The sequence below is a fragment of the Aquarana catesbeiana genome, linkage group LG07 (genome assembly GCF_042186555.1).
Source record: "Aquarana catesbeiana isolate 2022-GZ linkage group LG07, ASM4218655v1, whole genome shotgun sequence".
Classification (NCBI taxonomy): Eukaryota; Metazoa; Chordata; class Amphibia; order Anura; family Ranidae; genus Aquarana; species Aquarana catesbeiana.
In genome coordinates, this window is record NC_133330.1 from 303,972,435 (window position 1) to 303,990,135 (window position 17,701).

The 17,701-nt window shown below is 41.9% G+C and overlaps 1 protein-coding gene across 3 annotated transcripts in view; it reads left to right on the forward strand.

Annotated features, from left to right (window-relative positions):
- The window catches only part of DDAH1 (dimethylarginine dimethylaminohydrolase 1), a 320,053-nt gene extending 303,026 nt beyond the window's left edge, over positions 1 to 17,027 (forward strand). For all 3 annotated transcript variants that reach the window (XM_073593611.1, XM_073593610.1, XM_073593608.1), the window contains 2 exons: positions 10,764 to 10,907; positions 16,641 to 17,027. In XM_073593611.1, coding sequence (XP_073449712.1) covers positions 10,764 to 10,907; positions 16,641 to 16,757 — 261 coding nt within the window. In that variant the 3' untranslated portion in view covers positions 16,758 to 17,027. The remainder of the gene's footprint in view (positions 1 to 10,763; positions 10,908 to 16,640) is intronic.
- Positions 17,028 to 17,701: the final 674 nt, after the last annotated feature.

Below are 17,701 nucleotides of genomic sequence, written 5' to 3' on the forward strand. Positions count from 1 at the left end.
TTGCATCGGGGCCCTCAAGCTTCAAGCTACGCCTCTGCCAGCAGTCACTCACTTGTTAGAATCACTGCCATTGTCACTCCTGTCAGCCTTGCAACAGAAGGAAGGCACCCCCAGTAAACCATTGCACGTAGGGCAACTGCCCCTCCTGCCTGCTCCATGTCCCGGCCCTGTATATATGTGTGTGTATGTATATATGAAGTGATCTGCTTGCTTGGTATTCAGTTTTAAAGAAAACTGTGCTGAGAGAACTATGGAGCCTGACCTCCTTCTCCTATGACTCTAATACAAGTATCAAAGCAACAGGAATCAACATGAAAGCCAGGCTTAGAATTTTCAGAATGCAGCCTAGATAATTTTTTTTAATGCTAGGGCTTCCTTAATCTGTAGAATACTGAAAGCAGCCTTTGATATGCTGGCAACTATGGCAGCCTTCATATTTCACTTAGCATGTTAATACACAAAATGGTCTGTTTATCTTGAATCGCATCCCAACACAATTTAGGTGTAGGTTACATTACATTAGGTGCTTTGAACAGATTATATGCAATGTATTGATTAATTTTGTGTTTTTATCTACCTGGAGTTCAGCAATAAAGGTGTTGTAAAGGCGGCAGGTTTTTTTATCTTAATGCATTCTGTGCATTAAAGGGGTTGTAAACCTTCGGTGTTTTTCACCTTAATGCATTCTATGCATTAAGGTGAAAAACCTTCTTTAGTGCAGCTGCCCCCCAGAGCCCCTGTTTTACTTACCTGAGCCCGATTGTTCCTGCACCGGGGACGAGCACACCTACTCCAGCCTGTGTCTCGGATCCTGATTGGATAGATTGATAGCAGCGCAGCCATTGGCTCCCGCTGCTGTCAGTCAAATTCAATGATGTGGGGGGCGGAGCCGAGTCCTGCTGTCTGTGTCAATGGACGCGCGCCCGCATGGGTGCCCCAAGGGAGATCGCTTCTCCGGGGCACTCCAGAAGAGGAGGAGCTAGGAGCGCCACTGAGGGACCCCAGAAGAGGAGGATCGGGGCCACTCTGTGCAAAACCCACTGTACAGGGGAGGTAAGTATGATATGTTTGTTAAAGGAAAACTAAATCTTCTTCTTTCTTCTTCCTCCTTCTTTTTTCTTTTTTTCTTTTCTTCTTTTTTCTTTTCTTCTTTTTTCTTTTCTTCTTTTTTCTTTTCTTCTTTTTTCTTCTTCTTTTTTCTTCTTCTTCTTCTTCTTCTTCTTCTTCTTCTTCTTCTTCTTCTTCTTCTTCTTTCTTCTTTCTTTCTTCTTTCTTCTTTCTTTCTTCTTTCTTCTTTCTTTTTTTTTTTTTTTTTTTTAAGATAAAAAAACCTTTTGTATGTAGAAGCCTCCCCAGCACCCCCTAATTACTTACCTGAGCCCCTTCTCTCTCCTGTGATGTCCACGAATGTCTAAGCAGTCCGGGACACACCTCCTGATTTAAAAATAGAAAGTGCAGCGCTGGACATGTAACATAAAATTATGTGAACAGTGATAAATCAATTGATCAAATAACAAACCACAGTGAATAACTTCCAATCACTGATAACAAATCAACAACAATTAAGTGCTCATAAGTATTACAAGAACATATGAATTAAAATTAATAAATTAATTTGATGAAAGTGAAAAAGTCCAAAATTGTGATATGTTTGGTATTCAGTACGAGGCCCAGGGTCAGTATTCCACCACTAGTGCCGCCCACCATCTGATGATAAAGTAATGGAGTCTTACCAAAAAGCCTGCAACCGCCCTTACTCAGGGGGGTCAAAACAGGCTTAGTAGAAAGATGTAGACCACCGTGGGTATGCTCCGGAAGGCACTGCTGAGAAGAAACACCAACCTCCTTCATGGACAACACGTTAGCAACAACTTGAAGTGCTTCACAAGGTGCAGTCCCAGGATCGTTTCACATAGAGCAGTTAGTAGTTGCTTCCACGAATCCAGCAAAGATGAACCATAAGTGCCAAAAGAAGAAAAAGAGACTCCACTGGTGTAGAAAATCTTTGGCTGATTTATTTAAATTTAAAAGCAAAAAAACATAAAGTTCATAACACGGATGATGCAAGAAAAAACACCCCTGCCGTTTAAACTGAGAACCCACATGCGTGATGCGTATTTGCGTTGACACCACCTGATTGGCTGAGACGCAGCAGCAGCGCTATTGGCTCCCGCGGCTGTCAATCAAAATCAGTCAGCTAATCAGAGGCGAAAGGGGGGCGGGGCCAGGTCAGGGCTCCGTGTCTGAATGGATACACGAAGCTCTGACTCGGGTGCCCCCATAGAAAGCTGCTGGCTGAAGGGGCACTCGATAGGAGAGAGGGGCCAGGACCCGAGAAGAGGAGGATCTGGACTGCTCTGTGCAAAACCAGCTACACAGAGTAGGTAGGTATAACATGTTTGTTATTTAAAAAAAAAAAAAAAAAAAATAGATCCCCTTTAACCACTTGCTGCCTGCCCACCATCATATGACGGCGGGACGGTGCAGCTGTTATCCTGGGCCACCGTCATATGACGTGACAGCCTTCCAGGCCCCCCAGGGGGCGCGCGCGTCCGCCACGTCACTCGGGTCCCGGTGCGCATGCCCGGTGGCCGCGATGTCCGCCATGCACCCGGTAACTGAGCAGGACCGTGGATCTGTGTGTGTAAACACACAGATCTACGTCCTGTCAGGTGGGAGGAGACCGATGGTGTGTTCCTTGTACAGAGGAACACAGATCGGTCTCCTCCCCTTGTGAGTCCCCTCCCCCTGGTTAGTAATGTATAGAAAAACGCCTGCTGCTTGTAAAGGTCGTAATGCGTTTACAGGCATCGAAACACTTGGGCGTTAATTCATGTAAATAAATTATTATTCTGGACATTGAAATGAATTAATGCTCAAGTGCTACACACACCTAATGTTTAGTTTACAAGCGCCAATTTATTTCTTCCAAAAGGCCGCTGCTCCTGGATGCACTGGCAGTAGGGTTTTTTCTCCTGCTACTAAACGTCTGTGTGCATGGATATATAGGATAACATGCAGGGGAGTTTAGAGGCAGGAAAAAAAACCGCCAGACGCCCCTAAGAGCAGCTGTAAAACGTGCAGTGTGCATAATGCCTAAGCCTGATTTCAACTTAAATTTTTATACTATTTTCCTGATCATGATTTATGTGTAGGTTTGGGGGAGTTATGAAACTTTGGGGTCCTATTGTCTATTTGGCTGACTATTTTAGGCACATTCGCCTATAAGCTTCACTGATTCCGTGACCAATTGTCAGAAACCATGAAATCAGACCAAGACAGAAGTACAGTTATATCACACTTGTTTAATAATAAAAGTAAAAAGAACAAATGTAGTCAAAACATAGCCAAAGTTCAGTAATCGGAACGGATAGTCAGCCAAGCCAGAAGTCAGGGATCAATGTAGTGGAACAGCAAGCAAGATCTGGAGCCGGAAGGGATGTCAGCAAAGCAAGTCTTGAACAGGATCGCAGGAGATAGTTTCTGTGATGTTGACCAAGGTGAAGGCAGAGCTCCTCTGGACTGGACGGCTTAAGTAGGCAGGACTGACGAGCAGGATATAATTAACAGCTGAATAACTGTGGCGAGATAGGAGCTGGCAATTACCCGACTGCTGAGCGGCCAGCTCAGAGAAGGAAGGGCTGAGCCCAGCCCTGACACTGATGTAGGCAATTCTGTGTGTTCTGTAAAGCACAGTGGAATATGTTGGTATTAGACAAATATGAGTAATAAAAGTCTTGAAGTACCCCTAGACTCATGGTTGGTACACGTACGGTATGTGCACCAAAATGCCTTCTCTTTGTTCTCGGACTCCTATAGACAATATTGTACTAAGGTTAATCCATGAGATGCAATGGAAATATTTGCCTGCAACCTTACTCTACCTCTGAAAGAATGATAAACTACTGATATCTTTAAGCGTTTGCAAATAGACCTGGAAAACATTAAGCAGCCCTGCCAGACCTCTGGGGAGCTGATGCACTCGAACAAGCTAGAGGGATAAATGGAAAATGTTATCTATAAGGCGCCATGGAAAGTACAATATGTACACTTTCCACTAAATCATATATACTTGGAAAAACTGTGCTGAAACGAGCAAGCGGCCATTGCTGATTTCTCCCTGTGAAAATGTGAATTGCCTGGCTCTCACACTGATCCAATGGCTTTAGTATTTTCTAAGACAATGACCTAGAGCAAGTTTGCAGGCTAAACTCACTTTCTTTATGCTTCCTCTAGATCATTGACTCAAAGTATTGGTGCTAGGGACAGCCAGGCACATAGCATCTGTAGAAGGAGGTAATTTATAGTAGCCTGCTTTTTTTTTTTTTTCTTTTTTTTTCTTTATTTATTTTTAATCATTCATTAAGGGGCACAGGGTTAGAAGGATGGAGAAATATGTTTATTTTTTTGCTCGCTAACTGATAGGTGACTATCTATACTATTTTCTATGGCCAGCTTAAGTCAGCCAAGAATAACTTCATCAAATCCCATCATGCTTCAGTTTTGTGCTAGTGTCCTAGGCTAGGAAATCCACCTCTCCCAGGGTCCACCGTCGCACTCGGAAAGCATATTTCACAGGGTGCGAGGAAAAGCATTTCTATTCTAGGAAATACTCTGTAGAGCATATCTTTACCATTTCAGTCTGGTCTTGATTGATGCTGGCCTTGAGTACCATCAAAGAATAGATCTTTTCTCTAGCCATTCCCATACACATATATATTTCACTATTATTAACACAGATTTATTATTATCATAAAGTCACTCATTTTATTTTAATGTTTAATTCTTATCACATTTTATTTTTATTTCATTTCATTTTTTTCACCAACTATTTAGGTGTTCACATATTTATTGGACATATTTACAGCTCACAGTTCATTTGAACAATTCATTAAAACAAAATAAGTTATTTAGACACTTTATTTTAGTTGGTTTAAATTTAATTTAATTCATTATAAAAGCATTTGCTTCATCTTTGCACTGAATTCACATATTCATGTGTATTCCCCCAACTCACACACGTTGAGCACGTTTGTTAATCAAGGGTTTCTTCCAATTGAAGATCTAATTGAGTAATTAGACTCAATTACCTACACATGGAGTCACATATTTGAAACATTTTAGTGTATATATTGCACTGTTTTTGGTGGTAGGGCAGCTATGACTAAGCACTGTTAAGTATGAAACGCGTCAGCTTGTTTGTCCCATTTTTTTGCTGTGGCTTGTATCTGTTGGACTTTTTACTAATGAAGGCTATATTCCGGAATGCGGCTGTCCAGAACTTCCTTTTTGCCTCATGTTGCTATATGCTTAGCCGGCACCTGGTGTTCCAGTTCCGAGAAGAGTTCTATATCCACATTTCCACCTGGAGCGGTGATCCCTTTCCCTTACTACAACTAGCTCTGTTGGCTCTTCAAAGACCACCCTTTGACCCTGTCAGAGACATTCCTAATCTGTAGGTACAATACAGTACATCCCAATACAAGTTCTCTCCATTGCTTGAACAAGCTGTTCAAGTTGGTCTTTCAGCCACATCTTCTTTCAAGCTGGACAATCATTTTCATTCGGACCTCTGCTTCCACTCATACGCTGATGATACCCAACTCTACCTTCGCATCTCTGGAGAAAAAGACCATCATCAGCAACTAGAAAAATGCCTCACTTTGATAGAAGACTGGATGACCACTAGCTCTCTTAAACTCAACGGATCAAAAACTGAGCTTCTTCTCCTACACGCAAATAAAAATTCCAAAACTAAGACCCCATGGACACCACCCACCATCTTCGGACAGACCATCTCTCCAAGCACCAAAGCCAAGAGTCTCTGAGTCATTTTTGACTCAGAAATGTCAATTGATGCACAAATAGGATCAGTAGTCAGCCAATCTCACCATCTCCTCTGCCTGCTACGTAGACTCATCCCCTTCATCCCAGAAGAGGACAAAGCAGCAGTAGTTGGAACAATCATCAATTCCAGACTTGACTACGCAAACTCCCTCTACATAGGACTACCCCAATATCAGCTTGCACGCTTGCAACTCATCCAAAACACGGCGGCAAGACTGTTAACAGGAAAAAACCCTGGGAATCCATCTCCCCTTCCCTGAGGAGCCTACATTGGCTATCCGTAAAGAACCAAATCACTTTCAAGACCCTCTGCCTCACCCACAAATGTATACAAGGAAATGCTACTCAATACCTATGCGAGAAAATAAAGCACTATACACCCAATCGCAGTCTTCAATCTTCAAACCAAAACCTCCTCCTTATTTCAAAAACCCGCTACAAAACAAAAGGAGAACGAAGATTCGCAGTCCAAGGACCACGGTTATGGAACGCTCCTCCTACTCACATCCGCATGGAAGAAAACCATCAGGCCTTCAGGAAGAAAGTCAAGACCTACCTCTTCTAAGGAGCTGGACAACACAGGAGAGATCTAGCACCTTGAGGCGATTCAGTTCGCATGTGCAGCGCTATACAAATAATTCATTCATTCATTCATTCATTCCTGAAGGTCCCCCTAAGGAACAATCTGCATCTCGTTCCTCCATTTCTAGGTGGCTTAGGCAGCTCACCATTCAAGCCTATAGGCTTAAGGATAAAGTTCCCCCATTTTCCTGTCTAGGTCCACTCAAATACGCTCTCCAAAAGGGGTGATGTGTCTCGCTGTCTTTTGCAGGAGAGTAGTTTTCTGGATTTTCCATTTGAAGACCCGTATTCCACATGGTTAACACAATGAATGGGACATTACACATTATTATGAGTGATAGATGGGGTTAGCTGTGGATACCTCTCTCCTGCATAGTTGAAGCTTGGTTTCTTTTCACTTTATTTTTTTGTTTTTCCATTTCATTAGATCCCATAGTATAGTCCTCAATCTTATGATAGGACTATGTGATTATGGCACATACTGTAGGTTTCCCCGTAATCCTGTGTCCCTGTGCAATCTATTCCATTCTTACTGATAAAGAAATATATTTGGGCTTTCAACTAACTTAGGTGTCTTACTAGGATGTTTGCATGTTCCCCACATTTTACCAGGGGAATGTCAGGCCTTATCTGATGCCAGCCTCTAACACAAAGTCCTTCAGCCTGCTCTTTGAACTGCGGGCAGCACACGATTTTGCTTTGTTTTTGCAGGCCTGTTAGCATTTTGTTTTCTGTTGCCCACCCCTCAGTTGGACTCCCAGCTGTCTCAGAATTCTTCTGACCATGTGACCTTTAATGAATGATTAAAAAAATGATTTCCTTTCAAATCCTTTTTCTTGGAATTGATTAAGGGACACATGTCCTACCCCCTCTGTCTTTATGCCTCACTCCTACTACTTCTTTTGCACAAACTAAAACATGATGGGAGTGGGAGGAGTTAATAGCTGACCAACATCTTTTTGTTTGCCAGTGTCCAATCCAACTGTTGGTGGCAGTATAACTCAGTTGTCCCAGAATCTTTCTTAAATTGGAACTTTTACCGATAACAACTTGATAAAAATAATGTTATTTAGAAAGGAACATACAATCCCCATTAATAATTATGCAACCAAAGTTAGTGTGTGCTGTAAATCGCCTCCAACATTGTTAGTGTTTCTTCTTGCTGGAGGCTACTCCTTTTTTTTTTTTTTTTTTTTTCCTGAAGCCCAGAGCCCCTGAACAGCAGTAAATCTTTAGACTGTAAGCAGATCGGCCTCTACAATTTCGGTACAGTGCCTAAAAAAAAAAAAAAAAAAAAAAAAAAGAGCAACTGAGCATGTACAGAACAGGGTGGGACAGTGTATTACTGGATTTTAAACAGCATAGTCACTTATTTTTAATGTTCTACATAGCTATACCTGTAAAAGGGGTCAGCCTGAAGTTTTCTGACTAAAGTTAAATTTTAAAGAGGATCTTCAGTCGCCCCCCAAAAAATTTAAAGTAAGCAACTACAAATACCATAGCTGCTGACTTTTAAAAGTATGCTTTCCTGTCCAGGAATCCAGCCCTGTCCTCACCTGGGCCAGCTCTCGCTGGGTTTGGGGTCCCCGGCGCCGTCATGTCTAGTGTGGGAAGCAAGCTGTGATTACCTGCAGCTATAAAGCCAGCTTTCCACTGTGCTTTGTGCTTTGTGAATGGTCCCACAGCCTTCAGGTCCCAGAAGACTTTGGGCAAAGAGGAGTGAGAGCCAAACTTCCGCAAACTGGGGAGCGGGTACCTAATCAAAACTAGGTATTCACTCCCCAAAAAAAAGTGCCCAAAAGTTAGAGTGTGGGGGGAGGAGGTGGAAATGTGAAACCCCCCCCCCTCCTTTTTGGGTAATGTTCCACTTTAATGAACTTCAGGAAAAAGGACTTTATGGTAAGTCAAAAAGCCTATTATTTCTATCTGCATGTTATATAATTACAGTGAAAGACAACACATGTTCATCAGATTTAACCATTAAAAACAGAAAAGCATTGCATCATCAAACCCTTGACCCATAGTCATGGCTCCTCTTAACCACATTATACCCAACGTTCCTAGGCCTTCCAGTAAAGGCATTTCTTGTGTCTTCCTTGCAGCCAACATTACAATTGGTAGGTCATGGAACTCAACGTCAATTAACTTTACCTGGATTGTTTCAAAACTGAACTGGGTAATAATCAGTGACAATCTCCCAGCTATTTTAAATGATAAAACAGATGATTTCCAGAAGGTTTGGGATTCTTGAGTTTCATACATCTGCTCAAGCAGGACATTTTTTTGTTCTATAGAGTCACTTACCCTCCCATTTAATCCTCTTCTTTTCTTATTCCATTAGTTATTTTTAATAAGGTTATAGACCTTTGTCACATTTATGTAGCAAATATTTATTTTTCTTCTGTACATTTGCCTGATATTAAAAAAAAAAAAAAAAAAAATTGAACTGGACAAAACCCTTAACCCATAGTCATCTAGAGAAGGGTAAAACGTCTCTAAAAAGTGTGGCCCAATTTGCTCTAATAGGAAAAAATCCTTTCTAATCCCTATAGGCAGTCGGATAATGAACATATGGATCATCTGATTGACATTTGCAATGCATTCTTTAGAAATTTTAGAAAACAATATTTTGTATATTAGGAAATACCTCCTGCCCTTTTTTAAGCTGTTCCTATGGAGGACTGTTCTACATTTTTTTGCAACTCTAACAGTAAAGAATCCTTTCATCATGAAGAGGTTAAACCTTTTATCCACAAGTGCCCTAGTATCTTCTGTAGAAACTTTAAAGTAGAACACTTTCAAGTGAATTTTCTGTATGAACCATTTATGTGTGAATGCATGTTCTGCCCTCCGGAAGATTTACCCCCCCCCTTCGTGACCAGGCCACTTATTGCAATACGGCACTGCGTTCTTTAAACTGACAGTTGCGTGGTCATGCAATGCTGTACCCAAATAAAATTTTATAAATTTAGAGCTTTCTATTGGTGGTATTTGATCACCTCCTGGGTTTTTAATTTTTTTTGCATTATAAACAAAGACAGACAGATTTTTTTACTTTCTGCTATAAAACATGGGCAATTAAAAAAATTCAAAAAAATCGAATTTCCTCATAAATTTAGGTCAATATGTATTCTGCTACATATATTTGGTAAAAGAAATCCCAATAAGCATATATTGATTGGTTTGCGCAAAAGTCATAGCGTCTACTAATATATATATATATATATATATATATATATATATATATATATATATATATATATATATATATATATATATATATATATATATATATATATATATATAATATATTTGGATTTTTTTTTTTTTTTTTTGATACTAGTTATGGGGGCGATCAGCGATTTATAGCGGAACTGCAATTTTGTGGCGGACAATCTGACACTAATTGAAACTTTTTGGGGACCAGAGACGCTAATACGGTGATCAGTGCTAAAAAATATGCTTCGTCACTGTACTAATGACACTGGCTGAGAAGGGGTTAACATCAGGGGCGATCAAAGGGTTAAATGTGTGCCAGTGTTTGTGTACTCTGTGCTGCTTTCAATAAGAGATGTGATGGATTTTATTCCCTGGCTTCGTCCAATCTCTGTCCTCGAACATAAGCGGATGCTGGCGGACATCCATTGGCTGGTACCGACTAATCAGCTTCTGCAGTGACTAATCACAGCAGATGCGGTGCACTAGCGCCCCCCTACCTGGAAGTGCAGAATCATGTGTGTACATATATAGGTGATTTTGCACAGAACAGCCACCCTGTAGCAGTAAATCTGTTATGGGGTGGTCGGGAAGTAGTTAATGAAAGTTAAGTGAACATGCTCTGTTGGTGTTATAGGGCAATGCCAGTACAGGCAATCTATGTGTCCATTGCATCCCTTGCCAATGTCCATTTTAAGGGATTGGAGGGGCTGATGCCTTGTTCCATTGATTTGGCCTTGTTCCATTTCAGTTTGAGACTGTTGCAGTGTAATAATACACACCTCTGTCCATTCCCAAAATATATTTATGACCCACTCTACCCTCATTACTGTCTTGCGGAAACATTACATGCAGAGGTGTGTAGCTCTGAAAGTCTTTGCACAGTTCAGAATGATTATGAGAAGCCTGCCTCCTACTCGTGGGCACTGTGAAAGTCCTGCTGAATCATCTGGCTGTAAAGGATCGTGACATGTTGCATAAAACTCAGATTAAGGTAGCATGATTGAACCTTAACACAAGTGCAATGTTAAATGGATTGTATTTCCAGTTTACAAGTTATGTTTGTTAACCTGGTATGTGAACAGACAAGAATTGATAATACTGTAATTATTTGGCAGACTATGCAGCAAATGAGTGATCACCGTTATGATAAGTTGACTGTCCCCGATGATGCGGCTGCGAATTGCATCTACTTGAACATACCAGGAAAAGGCCATGTACTATTACACAGAGCACCTGAGGAATTCCCAGAAAGTGTCAAGGTAACCTAAAAATAAGTACAGCCTTAGACCAGTAAACATTGTCCCACATATTGCACATGTTAACTGTCAAGATCTAGCTGGTAATTGCTTACTAGGGTGTGTAATAGTACTACTTCTTCAGAAAGGTCCCAATCAGAGGCAGGTTATATCTTTTCAATGATTGCAAAAAATACCTGTTGATCCTGTCAGAAATCTTGTGCGCTAATAACGTCTTGTGCTCTGTGCCTAAGGAGGGGTTATGGAGATTGGGGGGGGGGGGGGGAGAGAAGAGCAAGGGTACAGGAGATGAGGAGAGGGCAGTGTTCTTTGTGATCCACTAGAAGAAAAAAAAGTAGGCAGGGCTGACACCATGTGCTTAAAATTCAGAACCAAAATGACACTGAGTTGTCATGCCAAAGAGGAAGGTGGGAGCATACTATGTTTCTGGCACATCAACAGGAATTATTTCATACTTGCGACTTTAAAGTGGTTGTAAAGGCAGAAAGTTTTTTTATCTTAATGCAGTCTATGCATTATGATAAAAAAAAAAGCCTTCTGTGTGCAGCAGCCGCCCCTCAGCCCCCCTAATACTTACCGGAGGTCCATCTCGATCCAGCAATGTTGCATGAGAGACTCAGCTGTCCAGGACTTTCCCTCCTGGTTGGCTGAGAAGTGGCGCCATTGGCTAGCGCTGCTGTCAATCAGTCAGTGAGCCAATGAGGAGAGTGAGGGGGCGGGGGCGGTCGCAGCTCCATGTCTAAATGGACACACAGAGCTATGGCTCGGCTCGGGTGCCCCTCATAGCAAGCTGCCTACTGTGGGGACACTCAACAGGAGGGAGGGGCCAGGAGCCCCGAAGAGGGACCCGAGAAGAGGAGGATCTGGGCTGCTCTGTGCAAAACCAACTGCACAGAGGAGGGAAGTACAACATGTTTGTTACTTTTAACAAAAAAAGAGACTTTAGTATCACTCTAATGTTAAAACATGTATGCTAAAAATAAATATCAGAATCAACGCCTAGTTCCTACATTAACAAGCGCTCATGGATAAGGTGAAACACAAAAAAAAAAAAAAAATATAGCCAATTAAGGCAAACAGCTGCTACCTTATGGCCTACCAAGGCTTAAACAGATAGTAAAGCAACACACAAGATGTAGGCAGCGCTATTATAAACACCAGAGATGGTGTGAACGAAATAACTCTATATATCAAACACAAAAAAATCATAGCGATACACAAAGTCAATAAAGTGCATAAATGATGAAGTCCATAAATAAAATGATAAACAGTCCGTAGGGTAATCCAGAGTGAAGTTTCTTTAAGATAAAGATGGCTAGACTTTCACGACACCACCACACGTACAAGGCAAGGGGAGTACTCACATCCCCCTCTGAATAAAACTCTTATGCCGCGTACACGTGACCGGTTTTGCCGTTGGAATAAACTCCGAAGGTTTCTCCGACGGAACTCTGACGGAATTTCATCCAAGCGGTCTTGCCTACACACGGTTAACCCAAAGTCCGACCGTCCAGAACGCGGTGACGTACAACACTTACGACGGGACTAGAAAAAGGAAGTTCAGTAGCCAGTAGCTTCCGTCTCGTACTTGCTTCAGAGCATGCGTCGTTTTTGGTCCATTGGAACAGCAGACAGACGAGCGGTTTTCCCGATAGAAATTGGTTCCGTCGGAAATATTTAGAACATGTTCTATTTCTAGGTCCATCAGAATTTTTGAAAAAAAAGTCAGATGAGAACTACACACGATCGGAATAGACGGTGAAAAGCTTCCTTCGGACATTCTGCTTGTGTGTACGCGGCTTTACCAGAACTAGTAAGGTACTGTGTTTCCCCGAAAAATAAGCCTGGGTCTTATATTAATTTTGGCAACAAAAGACACAGTAGGGCTTATTTTTGGGGCAGGTCTTACCATGTAATGTGCTGTCTTCTCCCCCTCTCTCTCTTTGCCTGAAAGGAATCCCCAGTGTGAACTGAGTTAAAATGCTTGTAAAATCCTATAATCTACTCTATTACAGTAGTATATTATGTACAATGTGTGTGTTTTTATAATATAATTGTGCCAAATACCTTCGTTATAGCGCCTCTCTGCGCTTCTGTGACCCGCCGGAGCTCTCTTCCCCGCATTTATATTACAGAAACACACACATTGCACATTATATACTACTGTAATAGAGTGGATTATAGGATTTTACAAGCTTTTTAAACTAGGGCTTATTTTCGGGGTAGGGCTTATATTGCAGCCTTCCTGGAAAATAACACTAGGTCTTTTTTTCGGGGAAACACGGTAGTAAGCAGGTAAATGGCACTTGTAAACACTCGTTTTGGTATTCGATATCCCTGGAATAGCTTCATCATAGGGGCTTGATCACACACATAGATATCTGTGTCCAATCATATGAGAAAAAAACAGAAATAATTCCATAGTGTCATTCTGTATAAAAGTATTTATTTATTTTCTCATAAAACAGACGCCCCCCCTTTAAGAATTGCACTTACAATGGTACAACTGCTTCATGAAATGCAATGCTCATCGTTTACTTTTCTTGCTGTAACAGCTAAGCATAAATCAAAATGTCAGGGTGTCTCCTACCGCAATCAGCCCTCTGATGATGTCAATTACGACGAAACGTTGGGGTGTGTCTCAGCGACAATCAATACTACATTCCAGCACACTATTCAGAGACACGGGTCTCACTACCACCGTAGATAGAGCTGATTGCGGTAGGAGATACCCTGACATTTTGATTCATGCTTGGCTGTTCCAACTGGTACAACTGCTTCATGTGATGCAATACTCATTGTTTACTTTTCTTGCTGTAAGTGCAATTCTTAAAGAGGGAGGTGTCTGTTTTATGAGGAAATAAATACTTTTATACAGAATCACACTGGAATTATTTCTGTTTTTCATATGATTGGACATGGATATTTATGTGTGTGATCAAGCCCCTATGATAAAGCTGTTCCAGGGAAATCGAATACCAAAACGAGTGTTTACAAGTGCCATTAACCTGCTTACTACCTTACTAGTTCTGGTAAGTTTTTTATTCAGAGGGGGATCGGTGAAAGTCTAGCCATCTTTATCTTAAAGAAACTTCACTCTGCATTACCCTATGAACTGTTTATCATTTTAATTATGGACTTCATCATTTATGCTCTTTATTGACTTTGTGTATCGCATGAATTTTTTTGTATGATATATAGAGTTATTTAGTTCACACCATCTCTGGTGTTTATAATAGCGCTGCCTACATCATGTGTGTGTGTGTGTTGCTTTAATATTAAAACATGAAGTGCATGTATTGTAGAGATGTATGAAACATGTTTTTTTTTTTTTTTTTTTGTTTTTACCAACAGGTTTTTTTCTGTAATTGCATGGTCATTAACCTTTTTTACTGCCATTGCTGTAAGGCTTACAGCAGTGGCAGCAAGGGGTTTTTCACATACTCCTGGCAGCTGCAGCACTGAGAATGTGTGTACACGCCACATGCCAACTGTTGGCATTATAATGATAGCAATCAGGTGGGCCACCCAATTGATTTCCACGACCCATGGAGTGCGACTCTCGCCATGCTTCCCAGGCTCTTCTGTCCCACCTGTGGGCCTGGGACCTGCGTGGCGGGTGTTGCTGGGAGGCGGGGAGGGAGACCAGCGAGCATATGTTTGCTGATCTCCCCTATCAGGAATGGTCTCAGGTGACACTTTTCCCTGGCTCTTGGGGCTAGGGGAGAAGCTAATGGCACACAATAGAAGGCAGGTGAGACATCAGGGATCTAAAGGGCATGGATTTCTCATTTTAGAGAACCTGCCTTAAAAATGATTATACATATGAAAACTTTGCTTGCAATACAAATGTTACATATTGAAATGCATGCCGCAATGAGTGCAATAGTTCTAGGGTCACTATTCATGGTTATCTCTAATTTGATGACCTGTGGAAATTAGAGGTTACTGAAGATTATTGTTGTTTTGCAGGCGCACACACAGATTTAAAGCTTGTCATGTTGGGCATCTATGTACATGGCATAGTCTCCTCTAACATGTTACCAAAGAAATTAGTACTTGATAAACCATTGCACAAATATTGTGTGCCATAAGAAATTGGAACAACCGCTATTCATCAATGTGTCTGCTTTCAGAAAATATATAGGGGGAGATTTACAAAAACTGGAGCACTCAGAATCTGGTGAAGCTGTGCATGGTAGCCAATCCGCTTCTAACTTCAGCTTGTTCAAGCATTGACAATAAGGGAACGTTCACACCGAACGCAGGTTTGAAATCGCACTGAACTCGCACGACTTCAAACCCGCATTTCAGTGCGAGTTCGGTGGTGAGTTGAAAGACATCTGTGCGGATTCGTGCACAGATTTCTTTTAAAATCTCCCCCCAAGTCGCCAAAAGTAGCGCAGGAACTACTTTTGGAAATCGGTGTGGCACTGCAAAGTCGGCGTCCCACCGATTGGGACAGTGCCGGCAAAAGGCTGTGGTTTGTCAAATCGCGCCGTTGTGAACGGGGGTTCAAACCTGATTTCTTTGCAGAGCTGCACCATATTTTGCACGCTCCAGTTTTAGTAAATATCTCCCATAATATTTTAAATAATCTTCAGGCCTAAAATGATTTTTTAGCTTGTGTGCAAAGAAAATTCAAAAACGGCTCTGGCAGTGAAAGGGTTAAAGCGATAAAACCTGTTCACGCATTGCAGAAATGTGCTGCATATGTTTTTATTATTATTATTTATTTTTTATTTTGCCCTGACATAAATTGTAACCCTTTGCTACCCTATTCAAAACTAAAAAAAATCTTGGCTTTAAATATGTTTTTTAAAAAAGTATGGTGTTTTTTGGTTTTTTTTTCTGATTCTTACCTAGCTGGATGCAGCATCGGTACGATGCTGCATGCGTCCGCCGCCAGCTTTAACACAGAGAACCGAGCGATCGAACACCGCCGATTGCTCGGTTCTCAGAGCTCCCTGAGCAGAGAGCTGCTGACTGTCAATCACAGCTCTCTGCTCTGCCCCCCAATCTCACTGGAGCGCTGGGCTGTGGAGGGGGCGGGAGTGGCCGGCTCAGGCTCTCAGGGGCTCACTAAGTGGCTGGGCTGGATGCCAGTCCAGGCATGTTGGTGGATCCTGACTATATGGTTGCGATCCTTCCTGAGCCTGGACCGGCTCAGTGACATCAGCCGACAGAGGGCTTCAGCCCGCTGTCTGCTGAAAACCGGACACAGGAGCGCAGAACGAACTGCATTCCTGTGATCCACAGAAGTACTTCTCCTTTTTAAAGTGGTTGTAAACCCTTAAAAAAATTTCCAAAAAAAAACCTGCAAGACAAAGGCATAATGAGCTAGTATGCATAGCATACTAGCTCATTATGAATTACTTACCTGAGATTGAAGCCCCCGCAGCGGTCCTTGTTCGCCTCCTCCGACGCCGCCATCTATCCCGGAGTGGCTACATCTCTCTGGGGGGTTATTTTTGGGTATCGCGGCTCCGGCTATGTAATTGGCCGGAGCCGCATTGACGTCACTGCCGGTAACGGCACAATACAACTGCAGCAAAGGCACGTACGTGCCATTGCTTCAGTTTGCTTAAGTGCGCATGTGCTATCCAGTGTAGCTACAGGTTAAGCCTAATTATAGGCTTGCCTGTAGTATAAAGTGGTTGTAAAGGGTTTACAACCACTTTAATGAAATTTAAATCAGGGCAAGCACCGATAACTCTGCTACTTTTCCTCTTGCAGGTGTTTGAGAAGCTGAAGGAACACATGCTGATCCCCGTAGCCAATTCGGAATTAGCCAAAGTGGACGGATGTCTGACCTGCAGCTCCCTACTGATAAACAAGTCACCTGACCTCTGAGATGATGGACTCCGCCATGCCTACGGCACCGGTTCAATCCTGTGGCCACTACTGTAATGCCCTTTAATCTGACAATCTACCACTAAGCTACTAATACTAAGTGACACATCTTGTGAGAAAAAAAATAAAATAAAAAAATCTAGGGCTGGATTTTGATTACTAGATCATCTTATTCTATCACTTTCTATTCATCTATGAACGCCTTAAATTCATGAACACAAGAGCCTGTTTTGTAATTCTGTATTAATAAATATTCATCATTATACAGCATGTGGGTTTGTCAGAATTTCACACATTTTTGCCCATTCAAGAAAAAACTCCACCCAACAATGTTTTGCACTCTTGTGGTGCCGGTCCAACTCTGCTGGCTCCAGAACTCTCATTCCATCAGTACTGGGAGGGGGCGGGGCAGTGACTCATGTTGTGTAATGCATAGTCAGACACAGCAATGTGGAAAGATGCCATTGAAAGAGGCCCATCCAGCTGTTTGCAGTGATTTGCGGACAACCATAAAAATGTGACAATCGCTATAGGGATTTATTGTTTTTTTGTAATGGGCTGTATTAGTACAGCCCAAAGCTGCCAGCCGTGTGATGGGAATATGCTGTGTTTATTCATGCATGAGTCACGGACAAGGGATTTCCAGTTTTCTATGAGGTCCCCCTTACAGGTTAACCCCAACTGGTATTTCAGTCTTAAGTGGACTCCAGTGTGTTTGCATCTGCTTCTGATTTCTTATATATCTTAAAGGGTTAGTTCGCCTTTTAGGCCCGGTTCACACTGATGCGACAATCGCTCCGAATTTGGAGCACTTGTCACATTAGAAGTCTTACCCCATTCTATTCAATGGAACCATTCTAATTGGTGCGACTTAAATCCCCCCGACTTAGAAAAAGGTTCCTTCACTGTTTTTGGTATGACTTGCATTGGCTTCTGTTAAAGAA